General features: G+C 34.3%; 1 protein-coding gene and 1 long non-coding RNA gene across 3 annotated transcripts; one reads left to right on the top strand and one right to left on the bottom strand.

The window, feature by feature from the left end:
- Positions 1 to 535: 535 nt before the first annotated feature.
- Positions 536 to 17,569, bottom strand: LOC120337449 (aminopeptidase N-like). Of its 2 annotated transcripts, none has more exons than XM_039405209.2 (23): positions 17,282 to 17,569; positions 16,906 to 17,009; positions 15,131 to 15,300; positions 14,570 to 14,803; positions 13,967 to 14,123; positions 13,203 to 13,334; positions 12,339 to 12,465; positions 11,995 to 12,149; positions 11,676 to 11,789; positions 9,544 to 9,678; positions 9,173 to 9,238; positions 8,882 to 8,947; positions 8,534 to 8,727; positions 8,131 to 8,228; positions 6,927 to 7,048; positions 6,478 to 6,533; positions 5,765 to 5,912; positions 5,179 to 5,267; positions 2,300 to 2,410; positions 2,047 to 2,175; positions 1,502 to 1,687; positions 1,283 to 1,361; positions 536 to 963 (listed from the first exon to the last, which is right to left on the bottom strand). In XM_039405209.2, exons 1-23 carry the CDS (start codon positions 17,364 to 17,366, stop codon positions 817 to 819), a joined length of 2,904 nt encoding a protein of 967 aa, XP_039261143.2. In that variant the 5' UTR covers positions 17,367 to 17,569; the 3' UTR covers positions 536 to 816. The 2 variants fall into 2 exon arrangements, with proteins under 2 accessions (XP_039261143.2, XP_077973193.1); XM_078117067.1 differs by having other exon boundaries at positions 6,927 to 7,039.
- On the top strand, positions 7,576 to 11,131 carry LOC120337453 (uncharacterized). Its single transcript, XR_005568968.2, has 3 exons — positions 7,576 to 7,901; positions 8,822 to 8,941; positions 9,610 to 11,131. It is a non-coding gene; the product is annotated as an uncharacterized LOC120337453 (long non-coding RNA).
- Positions 17,570 to 18,780: the final 1,211 nt, after the last annotated feature.

Raw genomic sequence — 18,780 nt, 5'->3', positions numbered from 1 at the left:
GTAACAAAAAGATGAGAGCGTAATTCACAGAGGTACCGTACGTTATCTTCCCTGTTGCTGTACTGTAGGCCTGATATTCGATCGTGGAACGATTCTTTTCTGGCCTTCAATAACTCAATTCAATTTGCTCTCATCAAAATTAACAAATACAGTAGGCTAGATTTGCTAGAAAACCTACATTTGACATTACTGCAATAGTAAGATCGCGAAAGGAATAAGTCAATTTTACTGTGGTACGGTAACTTAGCAGTACCGTACCTGCAGGCTTGATCACGCAACCGCTTGAAATAAGTTTTAAAACAGTGTTCCCATGAGTAAATTTTAGAACAGCGAAATTTTGAATGAAAAATCAGATCTCATAGGATTAATAGAAAATTTAGGAATGAATAAAAGTAATAGCCTTCCGGAAAAAAAATCAAACTCTAACCACTGAAAATTCCAAAGCAATTGGTCCAGTATTCGAAGAGAGAAGCGATTTTATAATGATGGTGACGAAAAAAAATAATAACAATAACAACAACATAATATTGAAGCTATCGTTATGTCCACTAAAGTGTCCAACAAGAATAAGAACAACATAACAAAAATTTTAAATTTTGGGAACAAACTCATAATATTGTAAATACAGAAATTTTGGTTCAAAATTCGAGTCAACATGAAAAAATGCATAATTAGTTTATGCAGCGGTGAATGGTCGGAAAATTACGTAGCAAATAAACTTTGTAGTTCTGTTAATTTTATAAATTCAATAAAAAAAAACGATTTTTGAAAGAAAATTAATAAAACAAAGTCAGGCAGTTCAATTTTCTTATTTTACTATATATTTTGCATAGATAACCAAGATTTTAATTCTGGTTCGTTTCTCTTGCGCCACCTAATATTTGTTGTTGTCTTCTCAATAGCTTGATCAACCGCCCTTGCAGCAGTTCCAAGATTTGAATTAGATTGTTTGAAATTGATAAGCTGCAATAATTTAGTAAGTAAAAACCGCATCAATTCATATATAGAACAAGTTTGAATTGTTATTAATTGTATCAATTTTCTCTACTTTCATATTAGTCATGGCATGACACTATATTGTTCGGGAATTTAGATTTATAATCTTTCGAATGCAATTTCTTTTTTTCAACATAACTATGAACACAGAGTTGTTAGTTGAGAAAAGAATAAAACTGCAGTATTGGCGAAAAAAAAAACTTTGTCGAAGAATAGATTTTATTGAATTATAATTTTCCCAAATAAATCGTGATTTTTATCACATTTTTGTTACATTTCCACTCACCAAATTCAGGTCATATTCAGTCGAAAATCTTTTCGTGACAGATTCTATCAATGTTTTGAATACTATTCCACCTCCATAGCTGTATTGAAACAAATAATTAAGTCAAATAATATGTAGCACAATTTTTCCACAGTTGCAAATTGTGGCGTAGCCATGAATGTTGGTATGCAAACAAAACAAATTTAGAAAAAAACAAGGAATAATATTCTTATTTCTTACCTATCAACTAAATCATCCCATGATTCTACCATGAAAGACCACACAACATCTCTACCGTACTCTTCTTCTGCAATGTAACCGAGGCAGGAACGAATGCTATCTTGTCCACGAATCAAGTTGGGGTCTACGCAATATTTCGTATATTTTGATAAAATCCAAGATTCTTTACTGCATGCCATGCCGTATCTTTGGGAAATCAATAAGAATAGCACTAGAGGAAAAAATGTTAGTGGGCTGCCCATTACAACATAATATGTCAAATCAACAGTAATTCCTAGCCACCAAGCCATTTCGTAACTTAACAGATTAGTTAAAATCTATATTATATATATATGTGTACATTCGCTTAACGACGCTCAACGTATAATCTACCGCAAAGTTCATTAGCTGCATATATAAATCAAAACGATTAAAAGTTCTACGGCACACTAAGTTTAACCGTAAGGTTTTTTATATTATTAATACGTTTAGAAGTTTTAAAATTTTCTTGAATAAATATGTGACGACATTGTTGTTTGCTTTAAAAATTGAGTAAGATTTCTTGCCTCAAATCGTCTTGTTCCTGTGCATTGGTGGATACGTGATGTTGTTCCCAACTAAACTGCCACTCTTTCTCACCCCCATCGCGAATTGCTGCACAAAATACATCTCTGCGATAAGTGTTGCTTATTATACTGTGTAAAGATAAAGTTTGTGATTTAATTCATTTTTTTATTAATATTACGACAGTCTGATTCACAGGATGTGAGTGTATAACATTTCTCTCCAAGCTTTATCTCGAATTTTATCCTGTCTCACCTTTTATTAGTTGGATCATCCATCCACATCCTATATAATGCCGTCGCGTTATTTATGCAGTTGTGGCTTCCGTAATAACATGCGGCTTTAATGCCCGTCTGTCTTGTCATTCTGAATTAAAAGAAGTTGACTTCGAAATGACAATTGTAGTGTGTTACATCTGTTGTATTATAGCTGTATTCAATTGGTACAAACTGCATACTGATTAGTAACTCGCCGAATTAAGAGGTGATTGCCAGATTGTTATTTTGTTGTCTTACATGCTTGATTGTTGTACACTTACCACTGACATAGCGATGTTGCATGATTGAATCATGTAAAGGCAGCGTGCGTGGAGTGCAGGTGCGTGACATACATATACAGACAAAATATACATATACAGCTAAATCATATACATATAGAGACAACCAATGTTCCCTCTAATTTTTTGTAGTATGTGTGCGCAGAAATTTTGGTGTGTGCGCACTTTTTTTGGAAATGACTAATATTTGTGCAAAAACCAATGAAGAAATTTTGGCGTTCTAACCGGGTAATGGGTGGGCCAACAACAAACTTTTTCAACCTGCCAATGGGGAACATTGTTACATTACATCGAAATACGTCTGTGCGCAGTAAATATATGCGTGTGCGCAGCCTCTGAAAGCTGTGTGCGCGCGCACACGCGCACACTTTAGAGGAAACACTGGAGACAACCAAATTAGCATAAACAGCCAATGTCATACGCATATGCAGCCAACTCAATATACATATACAGCAATTCAAGATAGCCAATATCATGCATGCATGAATAGTCAACACTATATATTTACATTTAAGTTATGTACACTCAAAAGTCAATGCCATATGCATATACAGCCAACTCAAAACATTTATGCAACAATTAAATGTACATACATAGCCAATATGATATGCTTAAACAGGTAACTCTATATAAATATACAGCCATTACCATATTGCAGCAAGTTATGCACATAGAAATCTAATGTCATATGCATATATAGCCAAATCAATATACAAAAACCAATGAAATATGCATATACAGCCAATTCAATATACATATGCCGCCATTCAAGTAATGTGCATATACACCCAATGTCATATATATGCATAGTTTACTTAATATACATATACAGACATGGTGGTGTACATACAAAAATGTTATATGCATACGCTGTCAACTCAATGTACGTACAAATCAATTTTATATGCATATACATGCAATTCAATATATATACATATAATTCTATTTAAGTACTGTACACACACAGTCAATGTCATATGCACATGTAGAGAACCCAATATAATTATACAGCCATGTAAGTAATGTACATACTAAAATATCAGTCGATGGGATATGAAGCCAACTTATTATACGTATACAGCCATTCTCTCAATGTACATACAAGCTACATGCTACGTGCGCATTAGGATATATAAAGATCAGCCGCTTGTAAACTGGCAAAAAATTGATTAAAGTTCGGTGCAAAATATCATTACTCACTTTACATTTTGTTTAATTAATTTAAAAAGCATCGCCATATTGTTTTTGTATGATGAGGCGGGGTTTGTTGACGAATTATGGGAGAAATATTTTGTAAGCCTTCTATCGACAAATACATTCTTTAAACAATGAAATTTCCTAAGTAGTTGGTTCGGTAAATAAAAAAAAAACGACGATTTTTTCATAAAAACACAGAAAAAAGAAATTTTAACAAGAACAAGAGAGGGATGCTCAAATATATGGACACGAAACCAAAGACGAAGCAGTAGTCTATTTTACCTTATACATTATCTTGCCTAATCTACAATACGGTATGGTCAAAAAACTTCCGATTTTCGCGTGGCACGAAAGAGGTCGCAGAATCGCTACAAATAATTTTTATGAATTTTGGAAGAGGTTCTCACACAAAATTTTCAAATCACATACAGCCCACAAAAAGGTCTGATATTGATAAAAGTGATACATTTCTAGCAGAAAATACAATCTCCAATCACTGAAAATTTCAAGGCAATTGGTCCCGTAGGTAATGAGAAAAACGATTTTTTCATAACGACACGAAGAAAAATCCCAAATGAGAAAAGCGATTTTTTCATAACGATACGAAGAAAAATCCCAACAAGAACAACAACATAATAACAAAACGATCCATAGGTATACTTAGTGTTTAACAAGAACAACAACAACCACATATTATTAAAACGATTCATATCTACATTTTGTGTCCAAATATCCGGCAATGTTTTTAAATTAAACAAAATGCGATGTGAGTAATGATAGTTTGCACCAAACTCTATTTGATTAGTTCGCCGACAGCTTACTAATGTCGATGTTGCCCAGGCACATGTCTAAGGTTGAACAATCAGCTGTTGTTGGGCATTATACCGACATAAATCGCAACCTATTGTACATAATATTCATGTACCACGAGGTGTGGCATATTTTATTTATCAATATGCGCAAACGACATGTAGAGTGATGCTTATATCATAATATTTTATCTACACATCTACTCTACATCTGTTGTAAGCCATTTCCGTGAGTGTTTTTAACACACTCATTATATGAGATATTAGCTGTTTTGAATCTTCATGTAGAGGCAGCCGCATTGGTGCAGCATATGCATGCATATGAAAATATGGTTGTGTTTGTGCATCACACAAATGGCTGTATATATATCTATATACATATTGGGTTGGCGGTTGAAGCATATTTTTGTCTGTATATGTATGGCATATTACCAAGACTATCGAGTATGTATGGTCTTCATTGACGATATAGAGTACGGAAAGTACAAACAAAGAACAGCACCGGACACTTTGTTTGTTTTTCAGACAGGTGACCATTGCAATAATAAAAAAACAAAAATGTTAAACCACACCTCTCAAAAAGAGCATCATCGTTTTTATTCTCTTCATCCCATCCATAGTAATCGTACAGAGTTGGTTCGACAAGTTTCAACAAATAGGTCTGTTTTTATTTTGTAATTTATTATTTAAAATCATTGTTAATATTAAGATACCACGCCATTGTTATCAAAGTTAATGAAAAAACAATGGCATGTCGAAACAGGACAAACAGAGTGTGATGAATAGATAAAAGATTGGCGTGAAGATTCGACTTGTTGCTATGAGCTGCACACTGTTAAATCTTAATATGTAAATCAAAGTCACGGCGCACATTATTTTATTGAAATATTGATGCTGTTATTGGTTGAACCACCATACACAGTCTGCTTTTATCGTGTAATCATGGGCTGATTAAGCAGGCGTTTGACTAGTTCGTCTTATTTCAAGAAACATCTGATTGACGATAACAGGTTATATTAAACACCCAAAATAAAAACATTTGCAATTTCGGGTTACATGCTTTACATATGCCATATAGTACGAATTGCCCAACCCACAGTCTTACAAGACAGATTTCAGAATTGTACGATTAAAATAAATGAATGAAAGTAGGGTAACCTTGAACATTCCATACAAAGATGAACGACTCAGCAGATATTCCATGTATTTAGCCGAGGCTAGAAAACTATTCCATGGCACATATTCTTGCTCATTTGATAAATACATTGATAACTCCATTGCAGTTGTTAAGTCCAGACGTTCAGCTCTGAAATATTGTGAATGGAATTTATTTCTTATTCACTTTTTTGAACTCGAACATCAATGCCTAATATTGGTATATTTTGTTATTACATTCACTGACGTACTAGCCGAGAAAAATTTCAGCAATCGGACCAGCTTCAATAATCTAAATATACATCGCGTAATTGTGGCTTCACACTAATTATATATACTGATAACAATATATAATTGTACTTGATGAGCCTAATAATTGATTACTAATTTACCGACGGGGATGAGATGAGGCATCCCGCCCTGTTGTCATTCGAGGGTTGTTAATTAGTGACGTAGTACTAGCTTCAGGTGTTTTGAAAAGGCATAACCTGGGAATCTGTTTTGGCATTATCATCGTATCATCACAAGCTAGGTGACAGCTCGACTAAGCGCCGCGTAGTGTTTGTATTTAGTCTAATAAGTAGGATTTGACTTTAGTCCAGCTTGATAAAACAATGAAAGGTGTTAGCAGCAATAATACCTTATCGTTATAGAATGAGATTATTTCGACCAGTCGAAAATAGGCCTGATGTGATTTTCTAAATTTCAAAACTTACCTTACCAAATTGAAAGCATCATCCAATAACTGCGCTCTGTTTTTTGACAAAATGTCCTAGAAAATATTTGAGGAAGATTAAAATTCCTTCCTGATAAATTTAAATAATTTATTTCCTCTTTTATAATCCGGTTATTGCAACATATCCACTAATTGCTTGGTTGGAAACCCCGGAAGTAAATTATTTGTTTCTGTAAATTAGTTATATTCAGATTGCCTCTACTTTCACTACTAAGTGTTTACGTGAAAATAGATTGTGGTTATCTAAGTCTTATTGCAGGTAGCCTATAAAGATATGTTCCTGTACATATAAATCTATATATTGATCTTTGATTAGCTTCAGTAGTGGCTTGTAACTATTATTCAAGTGTTTTATCGGCATTTATGCGGGGTTTTGATCTTACGTTAGAAAATAGTTCATAGTAACGTAAATATATTGGGATTATATACCTGGAATGACTTTGATTTGAGTTTAGTCGTTAGTTTCGACCATGTTCCTTTGTCATAATTTACTCTGTAATAACCCATAGCATCGATGTTTGCTAACAAGTAATATTCCTCTTCTACGGTCACTTAAAAAAGTTAGCAAAAGGTTGCTTTCTTCTATCGGTATTTAATGAAAGTAAGTTTTACAATTCATAATATTTGACTCTAGCGAAGCATAAATATGTGTGTCGGTCATTTTAACTCAGTATTTCCCACACGTTCCAAGTTAATCACGTGTTTCTATTTTTGTAGGGCCTTTAGCAATAGTTCTCAAGCTAATTCATTATTTCAGAGATATTCTAACAAAGTCTAGTTCCCACTACTTCGTCTAGCGTGCGTTATAGTTTTCGAAAACTCTACCTAACTAGAAATATTCTAAAATTTCATAAATTAGTAGATTCTGACACCGAATGGATTCTTGGTCCTGGAAGTTTCAAGCATTCCGCAAGTTTTCATTCGAATCCGAGAGTTAATATTAATATATGTATAAAGTTTAAATATAATCAAACACTTGTTAGGTTTCAGGGGCGAAGCCAGGAATTTTCAAAGGGGGGATAGGGGGGTGAGTAGGTGGGGTTGGTGGAGGGGTCTGAAATTTATAATTGCAAAGTTAGAACGCAACAACTAGCGGGTCCGGGAAACATGGGTTTTCCAGAGCCGTGAGGGTCTGAAAGCGTTACAAACTACGAAACATTGCTATGTATATATGATACAGAAAATCAAAAGGGGGGATCCGACCCTGTTAGGTTTACCTGAGCTTTTTAATACTTGAGCTTTTTATGATTAAAAGAAATATTTGAAAAACTGCTGTGGAACGGTCAGACTAATTTAGTTTGTTAGAAGGGGACAATAAAAAGCTGGGAGAATTTTTGCGATAAATGGGACGGTTACTGACGGTAGTGAAAGCAGACTGCTTGGACTTTGATTAATGGAAGTAAGGTAAATTATTTGTACTATATGATATCCACAACGTCTTTGGCGTTCTTGTAGACCAGCGGCTGGCAACATACGACCTGCGGGCCATACCCTCAGGTCTCAGGTGGTCTCAGTTAATCGTATACCAACAAAGAAAGCGATTCGTATATACTGTGAAACATTAAACTATAACACAAGTGCACGGTTATCAAACGATAACAACATAATAATTGACAAATGAGGAAAATCTCACCCTGCGTTCCTTGTATTGGAGGTAACCAAATTCTAGTCGAATCCTCTGTGCCGATTTGTGAATAACTTTTATATGAAAACGGGATATACCATTTGTACCTGATTAAAGATAAAATATGCCAAGGAGTGATATCAAGTAGCCTACAGGGTTAGCAAAAACTCAAGTTTCAGTAATCTAAGTCGTTTTGCACGAAAATTATGTATTCTCTAGAATAAGTTCCAAATGACCTCCTCGGCTGGAGACAGACTTGTATATATATATCTGTTGTCAATCAATCGCACACACTGCTCTATGGGGATACCCCTGATTTTTGCTGTAATTGCAAAGTTTGTGAAATAGGTGCCGGCAATGATTTAATAATCAACCATTTATTTGATAATATTTTTAAGGAATAAAAACTTACTTATATAGTAGATCATTATCAGGTTCTACTGCTGTTGCAGATGGATCCAGGAGAAAATACTGTTGCGTTATTGTGTATCTGTTCAGAGCTAAAGATTTTTCGACGTTAACGACAGGATATCCCATTTGTAATGTCCATGTTTTCAATATTTCTGATAATCTTACTGGAAATTGTAAGTTTGCTTCAGCTGCTTGCTGTGATGTAACGATATGATTAAAACAGGACAGTAGACATACTTTAATTTCTAGTATCACCCATATATTAAAAAAATCACTATGGCTTTTACAGTACTTCACGTTAAAAAAGGCGTTTGTTGAGTATTGTATTCGATTTATTTTTCCAACTTACGTCTTCCCAATGTTGAAAAAGATCCAAGTGTGTTGCTGATGAATATGAAAGATCGTTCAGGTAATGCTGTGTGAAACAATGTATTTTGTCACATATTAAATCGAAACGAGTTGAATGAATTTGTAAAAATTGAATTCTCTTTGTAACAAATAGCAAGAAATATAATACAAAGTTAATTTGCGAATGATTGTTAATGACTTTGTTGTTTGTTTTTGATGGAAACTTGAGATAATGTTAAGAATGCGACAGCAATCATACAACATTTATGTTCTATATTGTTTATTTACTTACCGTTAACCCAAGTACAAAATTTTCTTCTCCCATAAAGTCATTTATCATACGTAGAATACTGGCACCCTAAAATAGAATTCAAAATCAAAATAATAAAAGCCGACTGTTATTTAAACGAAGATCTTATTAATGGATATTGGGAAAATGTATCATATCAATGTCAGACTCGTAACATATTTTAAACAACTTTATGATGAAATTCGAACTTTAGTCGAAACTTCGAAGAATATCGCTGGGAAGTTTAGAATATTGATAAGCATCTCAATCGCCATTTAAATTGTTCCCCTCAAAAGGGAGATAAAGGTTTTCATCCTAAGTTGATATCTGTTCTATTAAATGCAAATATATAATTAAAACAAATAATCTTCTACCTTGCTGTAACTAATTGTGTCAAACAATGCCGTGATTTCATCTGGAGTGTTTGCTTCTTGAACTAGCGGGTGAGAAGAAGTGAGAGCGTCAATATCAAAAGCTGCATGAAGTTCATCGAGAAGAAATCTATCTTTCTGGAAAGCAAAACGAATAGCAAGAATGATACAGCGTTATAAAATATATACAAGTTAATAAACAGTGTAACTTGCAAAAGATTTTTATATAGAAAATAAATTGACTGACACAATAGCACAGTGTTTCCCAACCTTTTTTGGTCGCGGACTATTTTCTCACGGGCGAAACCCTTTGCGGACTCAAGGTGCGTTTATTGCAACCGTATGCTCTGTGTGAACAGGCAATAAAACCGAACACAACAGAATTTTAACGAATTTCAACAATGGCCTTTTCTGTTGCACAATTTTCAATCCATGACAACGACGAGAATTTAAGATGTATTCCTATTTTAACTGAATTGTGTTCATGATAATTCGCGGTTGCGTCGAATTACGACAAGATGAAAGCATTACTTCTCTAAAATACAATGGCAATCTGTGAACATAATAATGTGAGAATATATTGTCCGATTATACTTAGTTTTGATACATATTTTTTGCGATCTTGCTAATTTGTTATCGACGTTAGAAAAATCCTACTATCTGCTATAAATTTTTAGAAAGTACAACTTGATTTAGTACTGATTAAAAATATATTTAAAGTATATTAGTAAATCGAAAATACATATTCATTGCCATGGTTTATTATTAATTTTATTGTGATCATTTTAACCTGCGGTTGTGTTGACGAAATAATAGCAATACTACTCAGAAAATATGATGACAATCCGTGAACACTAAAATGGGTGGTAAAGTGCCCGATTATATTTTGTTTTGATTCGTATTTTTGTGAATTCGTCAAATCTGAGCTGTTCGTACAACACATACGGCAGTACCGTATACGTATTCAATGTGGCGGCAGTAAAGCAAAGAATCCTAAGGGGAAATGCCCGGGTACGGTAGCATCCAAAATTTTGCGATTTGCAATGTCAAAAAAGCGTTTTTAATCGGTCGCGGACCATCATAAAACAAAACTTATGGTTTTCTTCGTTTTATTTTTAGTATTTTGTATTGCCGCTTTTCAATTTAGAAAATTTGGGTTGCCACCATTGACACCAACCAGAAAAAAAAATTTCCTCGTTGTGAGAACTCGCGAGAAACACCACTTAGGTATTTATCGAAGCGTGTGCAGATTCGTATTTTCGTCTAAAATCCGAAAGTGAGTTGTGAAATCCGGTTCCATTACATTTAAATCCACCTAGATTTGAACCCACGACAATTGCACCTGCATACTATTGCACCTATGAAAATTTTTTATTTTGTTTTACGGATATTTGAACCCATACTAACCCTAACCCATGGGTTTTAGCACCCGCATATAGATTGAACCCGCGGATATACACATGGGTTCAAATGTACGTGGGTTCAAATGCACGGTCACTGTGAAATCCAATCGTCTGATTGAGCGCAAGTGACCTATCGCGTCACCTGTTACCAAATTTTCGAATAGTAAATTGCTATTCTAATAGTTGAATATTCGAAGATATATGCCCAGATACACTCAGTAACCAGTAATAATTGACTCGATTAATGTTATGTTACTAAACTTGCTTTTTATGTTTTATGTAAATTCTAACGTAAATCGCAACGTGGCTGAATTTCTGGCTTGTTGCGGACTCATTCAAACGCTCCGCGGACTTATTTGAGACCGCGGACTCGGGTTGGGAAACACTGCAATAACATGTACACCAGATGATCACAGAGTTTCTCATAGGACCATACTTCATTTATTCTTCATTTTGAATCTCCGTACTTTAGTGAGGGTTTCTCAATCGTGATGGGAGATGGAGGTTTGTGTGTAAAACTGTAAAAGACTATATTTTCACTAGTCCCGGTAGGATTCAGTCTGTTCATTCCGACAAGAATCGACTATTAATTAAATTCATCTAATTAAACAATTTTGGTTGACAAAAAGACAACTTCAGTTGAAAAATTTTAAAGGCAGTCTCCAGTGGCTTTTCCTAAGCTATATATATGAATATATTTGTGTATTTCATGCAAAATTGTATATATATTACCGACTTCCATGTTGGCTGAACTTCAGATTCTCCTAAATACGATACGTAGGTAGCAAAACCTTCATTGAGCCAAGCATCGTTCCACCATGAAAGAGTAACAAGATTTCCAAACCACTGAAATTGTATAAATATTACTCTGATCTGATAATTGATTCACTGACAAATGTTTCGCTTCTGATTACAAATGCAATAAGACTCAAAAACAATCGGGTGGTCTATTTCAAAAACCCTTTTTTAAACTACGATAAGACTATATTTTCAACTATTCCAAATACAATGAAATTGAAGCAAATTAACATTTTTCAGTAAATGTACTTACTTGATGAGCTAATTCGTGTGCAACAATATTTGTGACTTTCTCCTTATCAAATACTGATGACAAATTTTCATCATAAAGTAAATATACCTCTCGATACAAAATAAATCCCCAGTTTTCCATAGCTCCGGCGTCAAAATCAGAAACACCCATGTGGTCTAAACATATTGAACATAAATTCACAACATTGCCTCGCATGTAGAAATATGTAAGAGCATTTATAATAGCCATTCTAGCATAAGTAGCTAATCACAATTATAGAATGAAACGCGAATAAAGGTAATTTCAATATGAGATTAGCGTCTTGTCACAAGATTTCAGCCATTGAATTTGAAATACGAAAATACCTGACTTCGGAAGTGGATATGGCACCGAAAAATATGCCTCATAATAATCTAGGATTTTTGCAGCAATATCCGCTGAATAATCTGCTTCCATATTCGCCACAGCCTCGGCTCTAGCATATGTTCTTGTCTGTCCATAGAATACAAAAAGAGAAATAACTTCAATGCAGTGTGAGGTAAGTAAATAACGTAACTATATAGGGTAGATGAATTTAGTAAAGTTGGTGTTCTTTGAAGTTGATTTATATGAATATATATCCAGATATATCCTAGATATCTGCATACGAATATACGTGTAGATATTATATATATATATACTGGTTCCATTACATTTGAACCCACGTACATTTGAACCCATGACAATTGCACCTGTATGCTATTGTACCTATGAATTTTTTTTTGTTTTACGGATAGTTGAACCCATACTAACCCATGGGTTTTAGCACCCGCATATAGATTGAACCCGTGGATATACACATGGGTTCAAATGTACATGGGTTCAAATGTACGGTCACCATATATACTATGTATGTATATGTATAAATACTTTACAATTGTACAAAGTTGTTATGAATATCAGAATGCGATTTAAAATTTAGAAAGTATGTATACATAAGAGTTGTCGGAGCCGCAAATAATAAAAATAGCTGCTTTTTCCAAATATGATAGTGCAGAACACCAAGTAAAACAAATCGTTTCTGCTTACATAAACAATTAAAAAAAATTAATTTCAGGCGACTCTATAAAAACGTTTATCTTGCGCGAATCGAATTAAATATCAGCACTGCGCGTATGCTTTCTGATGGATGAAGTCCAAATTTAGCCCTCAAAGCAATGGAGTGTAAGACTCTCTATTGCAAAACTTACCTTCACATCGTTTGTTCCCAATGATTCTGCAAACGAATAATCACAAATCGAAAGAGCTATCAAATATGTTGACATCGGCAATGATTCGGCAAATATTGTTGCATTCCAAAGCTCTCCGTCAAATTCTTTGGTCTGTTGTTTGTTAATGAATAATATTGTCAGGTCGATGAATGATAAATTTATGGTACTATGTTAAAAAGACCAATTGGATTACCGCTTTCAAAATCGATTCGTTCATTCAATTTATTCAGAGGGTAAAATAATTTTTTCACTCTGTGTGACAAAAGCGGGATTCACATGTGATTGTCAAATATTCATGTATTCTCGGAAAAACAAAATTTGAAATCAGAAAATCGACTTTCGAGTTTTCAGAGGCTCCGGGAACTCGGAGCAGTTCAGCGCGGTATATACTGGTAGCGTTGAAGGAAGTTGGTTGCCAAACAGTGAGAACTTTATGTTTCAACAAGCATTGGGCGGAAAGATACCACATTCATGCGAACTACATCCATACATTGACATTAAACAGATAGAATCTGATCGCGTTAGTCATTTACATAAGTAAATGATTTCTACGCACAAGAAGCATTTAAAAAAAATCATTCTCTGAACTTAATTACACGGGTAGTTGACATGAAGTGAGCAAAAACGCATATCAGGTATTTTGATATAATTTTAACGAATAAATTTTTCACTAACCACAAAGCCATTGCTTTTACAAATACACCAGTATAACCCATTGCTCTATTTTAAAGTAATTAGATTACCTGGTACGATAAGGCCGGCATATTTGAAATGGCAAACAGTTCGCTATTTGCCCTGCTCCATAAAGTAAACGAAAATTTCGCCTTCAATGCAGGCTCGTCGAAACACGGAAACACTTTTCTTGCGTTCGTGGGCCACATATGACTTATCACGATCATACTTTAAAATATAAGATTTGTTACTTTTTCTTGCTGAAAGATTATGAAAGATCCCATGATATGACCAATTTTTGAAGCATACTTTTCTATATTTGCACAGATAAAAAAAAAAGTTAGGGAATCTTTCAAAATGGAAACTATACTCTATTATTTATTATAAAGTAAGATTAAAAAGCGGATTTCTTTGTGCAACTCAAGTATAGTAAAATAGGCTACATTACAATATGTGAGTGATGGGCTTTTCTAGACTGTATGAATTTATTAGTAGAGCATTATTTCAATATTTATAAACTTTCATGGAACCCTTCTCGACTCGTAAATTTCGAGTTTTTGTTGCATTACATATACTCAAACTATATCATATATTGAATACATCAACATTTTTCAAAACTTTGCTTATCATGCGGGAATAATTTATATCATTTTCACGTAATCTATATAACGTACCGCTCTTCCCCATCGCTTGTTGTGTAATAGCTTCTGTATAAACCAGTCAGATCCAAGCTCATTTCTGAAATGAATTTCTCAAAAGTCAAAGTGTAATCTTCTCCTTGTTTACACTCTGATTCAATTTCAAACGTGACGAACTCTTTTATCAAATCGTACTCCATGTGGAGTATATCGATAACATTCCCCTCCGAATCGCTGAGTTTTATTTGTTCGGTCGTATAATTCAATCGACTGAAATAAATTAATATTTCATCAAAAACAAACGATAAATGGGCGTTATATGTATTTAATAACTGCTTAGATACCAGAAAAACATGAATGCTATATATTACGAAAACAACTTGTAATCTTTCAATCATGTCAGAGTTTTTAAATTCTGTCAATTTGAAACACAACCTGAGAGTTTTCAAAATGTTGTTTGATTGCAATGGCATTCGTTAAAAAACACATTATTGAAATAAATAGCATTTAAAAACATAGAGCAAGTCACGGTTAGGGTATTTTGAACCCGATTTTATCCCAATTGGGAGATGAAAAATATTTTGTTGGATCTTTCACCTGCTGTGCATTTTTATTTGTGATGTTGATTTGTTACATTTAAATTCCACTGTTGAAGAACCGAAGAATAAATATCTTCCTTGCTCATCCGGGTCAAACAGCGGTCTCAATTCAACTTGGTACGACATTGGTATAAGATCTTTGGGCAGTCGCCAGTCATCATCGGGAATCTGAAATAAACATGACAATATAACGCCATATTTTGAATTATGTAGCTCAAGTTAGGGAAAGTAGGGATGGTGGAGACACTTTGTTCTGTCGCGTCTTTTTAGCCCTATGACCTGCGCATTCATTTGAGATTGCGTGATTACTGTAGATATGGGTAAAGGTAGTTTACATTCAGCAACACACATTTTACCACCAAAACGCTTTGAAAAACGTTTGTCAAGTCTCTCACTGCACTCAACTGGTAGACACACCATGCGCACAATGAGACAGTCTATTAAATTCAGCGAAATATGCAGTTAAATATTAGCAAAGAATCAGCATCATCATCTAAAGAACTGTGGTACCTCAAACTTGAAGATTTATTATTCCTGAAATCAATGTTCAACTAGAATATTTCTGATTTTTTTCCAAAAAAAATCTTAAAACAAATTGGAAACATAAAACCACTTTGGCGACATACGTATCTAAAGAGCCCGCCGTTTTAAATTTACTTTTTGAATATTTTAGATTCCTATTATTGAATCTGAAATAAATTCATCGTTCTATGTCTAATTTCAAACCATTGAAAATGAGTTCCGAAACTTCCATTCTCAACGATAACAATTCTTTTTAAATGGGCCACAAACATCAAATACGTGTTTTCAAAACGAACAAAAACGAAAGAGTAATTTCAATCACTGAACTGTTCACTGCATTCAATAAAACAACAACACCGACATTTATATATTAACAATTAAAATGTAGCAAATAATTTACTTTTTCGAACTCATGAAAAATGTTTTAGGATTTAGAATTTATTCTATACTAGGCCATGGTCCAAAAATTAACCTAATATTACATAAAACGTAACGCATCTCTAGGCCTCTAGTCTAAACACTCAATGGCGAATTTTCGATTCAACCTCCGCAAAACCAATTGCATCTCACAGCTTGCGTCGCTTTGCATGACCGATGTCATTTTGCGGGTACGTCGTCGTAAGGTGTAGTCAAAAATATGTAACTGTCATTTTTGCTAATTTATAAATTTATTTTCTTGCTTGTATGAACAAGTAGTGAGGGGTGATAACAACATTGTTATCAACCTTTGAGTTATTCGCACTAACTTAGATTAATTCGCTTATCGCACTGGTTCAGCGCGCGGGTCTTATGATGTTCGAATGATCACTTTAATAGACACATTTGCAGGTCTACTTGAGGAAAGTTAAAATATTTTATATATGATTTAGTATATTATATTACATATTATTATGCATCAGGAGTGCATGAAATTCCTTCAACTTGATTTCCCTTTATCGAACCGAGATTTAAATTAACAAAAAGAGGATAATACGTTCCGCCAACGACCGACCGATGAATAACTTTGCTAAATTTCGTAAATATTGCATTTGAAGTTTATGTCTGCGTGGTTGTGGACTATATTTTTTTAAATGGCCGGATCCCGTTAATTCCAAAGTTTATAAGCGATTCTGTTGTAAAAATAAAAACAGTTCACGGCCCAGCTCTGGGAAGTAAGTAAACGGTAAACGAGGACGTGCATTTATATGTAGAAAAGGAACAAAATATTGATGGAAAGTCAAACATTAATAATAATTATTCGTCGTCACTTACCACGTTGGTGGATTGCGTTGTTTGCGAAGAAGGCTTGGAAGTAGTATGTTGAGTTATGACTTCGTTTTCACATTGTGGTCGTGCTAGTAAACCAATCAATAAGCCTGAAAATTTTCATGGGAATATAGTTATGCAAGTATTTCTTTATGACCTAATTAGATAAAAATAGGTGTATATATTATATGCAATTGTATGTTACCAAATTTAATGCTATAGGCTATACATGACATATTGTAATAGTTCCAGATGATATACGTCTATATATTCGTTTTAACATGTTTTATGGCATATGTGATATGTGACACAAAGCCCACACAGACTTTCAGCGATAGAAACCGCATCATAGCATTTTCCAAAAGTTGGTTCCATGACTTACCTTCGGCGACAAGAAGCATAACAACAACGACTGACATTATAATGACTTGCGATCCTTTAAAATGGAACTCATTCTTTGTTGACATTTTGTTTTTGTATGCTCGGAATCCAAGCCTTGGATTACGAACTCTAGCAAGCAGACTATACTATATTATGGGAAAAGAAGAATAGTTGAACATGAGGTACAGCTAACAACGCAACGATAGAAGGTCAATCGCAATGCATTCACACTAGCTAACTCAACACTTCCTAAGTCACATCAATGTTTGACAAAGATGACTACTCTTAAAATTACTCTGCGAGTATAAACCATTGACAGACAGTGTTAAAATATAGGTTCGAAATCAATGTCGTCTTTAATTTTACACCTCGGGCGAAAACATCAGCATGAAGCATTTTCAAACCTTTTCCATGTTGAAATACGATATTAGATATATATATCTTAATTGAGCATAACTCAACAATTGAGCATAATCGGGTATTCTAAATTATATAGTTATACAGTGCCTTGGACCTTCTACTGCATAGAATAAGGGACTGGCCTGCACATACTGAACTGTACACAATGAAAAAAGCGAACGATGCTATGTTATACCACGGCGATTAACCATCAAAGAGTCAATAGCTTAATCTATTAAACTTTTTACAATAAACAAACACATTATTCGCAATACAATATGTACCTACAGACTAATTGTCGAATGTGCTATCGTCTCGACTCGCGAATTAAGAATCCTAACTTCAGACAAAAAAAATGAAATAAAAACCATGTAAAATTGTAAACAGTAGGTCGATAGCGAAATATGCAGTTTCTTCAACGAACTTTCTATTGATCGCGTCAAGCGATATCTGACTGAGCAACCTTAACCATTTTGTTAGCGCCACTGAAGCTCCGGGCACAAAAACTGTCGCTTGCGAATTTACTAATTTAGTGTTGTGCTCTTCACTAGGAGACCTTGTGGCCTCATTAATAACTGATGCTCATAGAAAACAACTGCTATAAGATGACGTGTTTTAGGCAACAAAAACGACTCAACCTTTTTCTGGTATCTATACTGCTAGCTAGCAATTTGTTCATTCCAATGATATTTAGCTGTACAGGCTATCATATTCACGCATGCGAAGTGAAAAGTATGGAACAGTGAAGTCAATTCAAAATTGTACTTGGATACCAACATTTGAGGAATTTGGTGATTGCGATGAATGTTGTACAAAGATCACGTATATATGACTGAGGTAGGCAGCCGTCAATCAACAAAGTAAACGACACAGGTCCCGCCTTTTCGAATGTTTCACGTCGTCGACTAAATTTTATTTCATCATGTTACCAGTTGACTACTAATAGCATGCAACGTTGGGTTCCACAATTGCGAATTCAAAACTGCTTTCTCAATCTGGTCTCTAACTATATTGCCATTTATTGAGAGGTTTTGGCATATAACTGTTCCCAGCCTAATGAAGGATTTACTTCTCAACTAACTTGTGTCATTGTCTACAATT

The sequence above is a fragment of the Styela clava genome, chromosome 10 (assembly GCF_964204865.1).
Source record: "Styela clava chromosome 10, kaStyClav1.hap1.2, whole genome shotgun sequence".
NCBI classification, from domain to species: Eukaryota; Metazoa; Chordata; class Ascidiacea; order Stolidobranchia; family Styelidae; genus Styela; species Styela clava.
This window is presented reverse-complemented; position numbering and strand designations above follow the sequence as displayed.